Source organism: Coccinella septempunctata, chromosome 6 (assembly GCF_907165205.1).
Source record: "Coccinella septempunctata chromosome 6, icCocSept1.1, whole genome shotgun sequence".
Taxonomy (NCBI): Eukaryota; Metazoa; Arthropoda; class Insecta; order Coleoptera; family Coccinellidae; genus Coccinella; species Coccinella septempunctata.
Genome location: NC_058194.1, coordinates 20,597,905 through 20,600,042, shown reverse-complemented (window position 1 = coordinate 20,600,042; position 2,138 = coordinate 20,597,905). Strand labels below are relative to the sequence as shown.

The window sequence follows — 2,138 nt, the reverse complement described above, 5'->3', positions numbered from 1 at the left end:
CTATCTCCTGAATTTTTCGTTGGTCAAGCGTATCTCTCAGAAAAATCATCGTGGAGCTTAATGTGATACATATTCTAAAAGTGTAACTCTTCGTGTACCTAATGAATCTCGAAATTTCATTGACCTCGGTGCAACCGTGCGGTCTTAACAAATATTTTAGTGATCCGATCTTTTTCGAAATATTTTAAGGTCAAATTTCGACAAGCGTACCTACCTCCCGGAAAAATCATCGTAAAGCTAAATGTGATACATATTCTGAAATTATTCTTCTTATTATTCTTAACTCAAGATTCCATATCCCAAAAACCAAATGCTACCTGGAACAGGCCATTTAAGAGCCAAGGAGTTTTCAGTTTCGACGGATCTGTGTTATTGAAAATATTGAGTTTTTTCTCATAACCAAACAGAGGTGATCGACTTCGGTAACAGCTGATGAATATGAAGAATCGAGCTAAAGCTCACGACAAGTCAGAGCTTCACTCATTCTTCACTGATACCTAAAACAGACAAGATTAATAATTTCTTCAACTCTTCCAGGAAAGACCTCTGAGCTTTTGCTTGAAAAAAATTACATTATTCAATTGTCAACAACGAATAAGCTAACAAATTTCAACATTCAATATCCTGTATCTCATTGCAGAAGATTATGGGCTGTAGCGCATCGAAAAACGTAACGGTTGAGCACCTGGATGCTGCTGAAAATGGTGAAGTTTCACAAAAAGATACAGTAGATAATGAAAGTGGTGAACGTCGACAGTCCTTACCATTGAGTCCAAAGGATATTCCTCCGATTGAGAGCGAAGAGCCACCGGCTGACATGCTCGAGACGCCCATCGTGAACAACATTCAGAAGAAAGGTTGGATTTTCCTTAGTTCCTCAGTTCGAATCATACTCATTCAACATAATTATTTTCAGATAGTGGATTAGCCTTCGATCTTGCTTTCGAGGATGATACCGAAGAAAGCATTATAAAGAAACACCCTCCTAAACGATTTCAGATGGTAGAAAGTCAACAAGGCAGCCCTGTTACCCTTGAAAAATTGCAAGAGAAGCTAGAGGAAGCTGAGATGAGGAGGCAACAGGTAATGTGTATATGATTATGCAGTGAAATAAAGTATATCTTCAATATTTAGGCTTCTCCATTCCTCTTTCGTGAACCAATTCATGATTCCTATATCAGGAACAATGGTTACTGCCATCAATTCGAACTTTTCTGCGGTCCCTTTCGACTACTTGAAGACCGCAATATGCGGTAACTGCAATCTGAGAGTTCGGAGTAAATGAATACATGCTACTATATGTATCTTCACTCTGAGAGGAAAGCAGTGAACTGAAGGAAAGTGAATTGAGTTGGACCTGGCGGTCTGAATGAGAATTATTCAAAGTTCCACTTGATATTTGTTTCACCTTCGTCTTATCGATGAGTGGAAGCTAAGCGTCATGTAGGTTCTAGGGGAGCCGTATTCTTTTCTGTTGATTATATTGAATTGTGTGTGAAACTCTATATTGAAAATTATTTCGTTTATTGAAAATGTGTTATCTCAAAATTCATTTTTCCAGATTTTGTCGCAACGTGTACAGTCTGCTAAACAGAGGAATGCAATAAGAAAGCCAACTTCTGAATCGTCTGTGAATGAAGATGAGAATGATTCTCAAATTATTGATAAATGCAGTGAGGAACATAAGACAACGCATGTTGATTAGAATATATTTTTCAGCACTCAAAACTTGTTTTCGTTTTGTTTTTTTTTGGGTGCGAACTGATTTAGGAATAAGGAATATTAGATGAAGTTATAAATTTAAGTGAATGATTTATATAATAAATAAAAATTTACAAGGGAAAAATAAAGAAGTGCAAAAAAACTTTTGAAAATGCTTGATTGAATTATTAAGTTCAGTTTCTTTTCTTCTCTCCCCTATCACCAAAAAAAATTGTAGGTTATAAAAAATGTTTTGCAATAGCAATATTGATGTACTTCACTGAATAGATAACATATTCGACTCATGAGTCTTATCAATGTTTAATGTTTCTTGCCTGGAGATATTGTTCTCAAATTTAAATATCTCGCAAATAATTTGCAAAATTATTTTTCATTATAATTCTAGTTTCTCTTAAAGACTGAGAAATTTGGTTGTT

At 35.4% G+C, this 2,138-nt stretch overlaps 1 protein-coding gene across 1 annotated transcript; it reads left to right on the top strand.

Annotated features, from left to right (window-relative positions):
• The first annotated feature begins 644 nt into the window (after positions 1–644).
• LOC123315762 lies at positions 645–1,825 on the top strand. The gene is made up of 3 exons (XM_044901598.1): positions 645–857; positions 917–1,083; positions 1,562–1,825. Exons 1-3 carry the CDS (start codon positions 647–649, stop codon positions 1,703–1,705), a joined length of 522 nt encoding a protein of 173 aa, XP_044757533.1. The 5' UTR covers positions 645–646; the 3' UTR covers positions 1,706–1,825.
• Positions 1,826–2,138: the final 313 nt, after the last annotated feature.

Excerpts from the sequence above, each read along its gene's own strand:
- LOC123315762 (XM_044901598.1), top strand. The coding sequence starts at position 647 with ATGGGCTGTAGCGCATCGAAAAACGTAACGGTTGAGCACCTGGATGCT. Across the intron at positions 858-916 it reads GAACAACATTCAGAAGAAAG|ATAGTGGATTAGCCTTCGAT; the intron begins GTTGGATTTTCC and ends AATTATTTTCAG. Across the intron at positions 1,084-1,561 it reads CTGAGATGAGGAGGCAACAG|ATTTTGTCGCAACGTGTACA; the intron begins GTAATGTGTATA and ends TCATTTTTCCAG.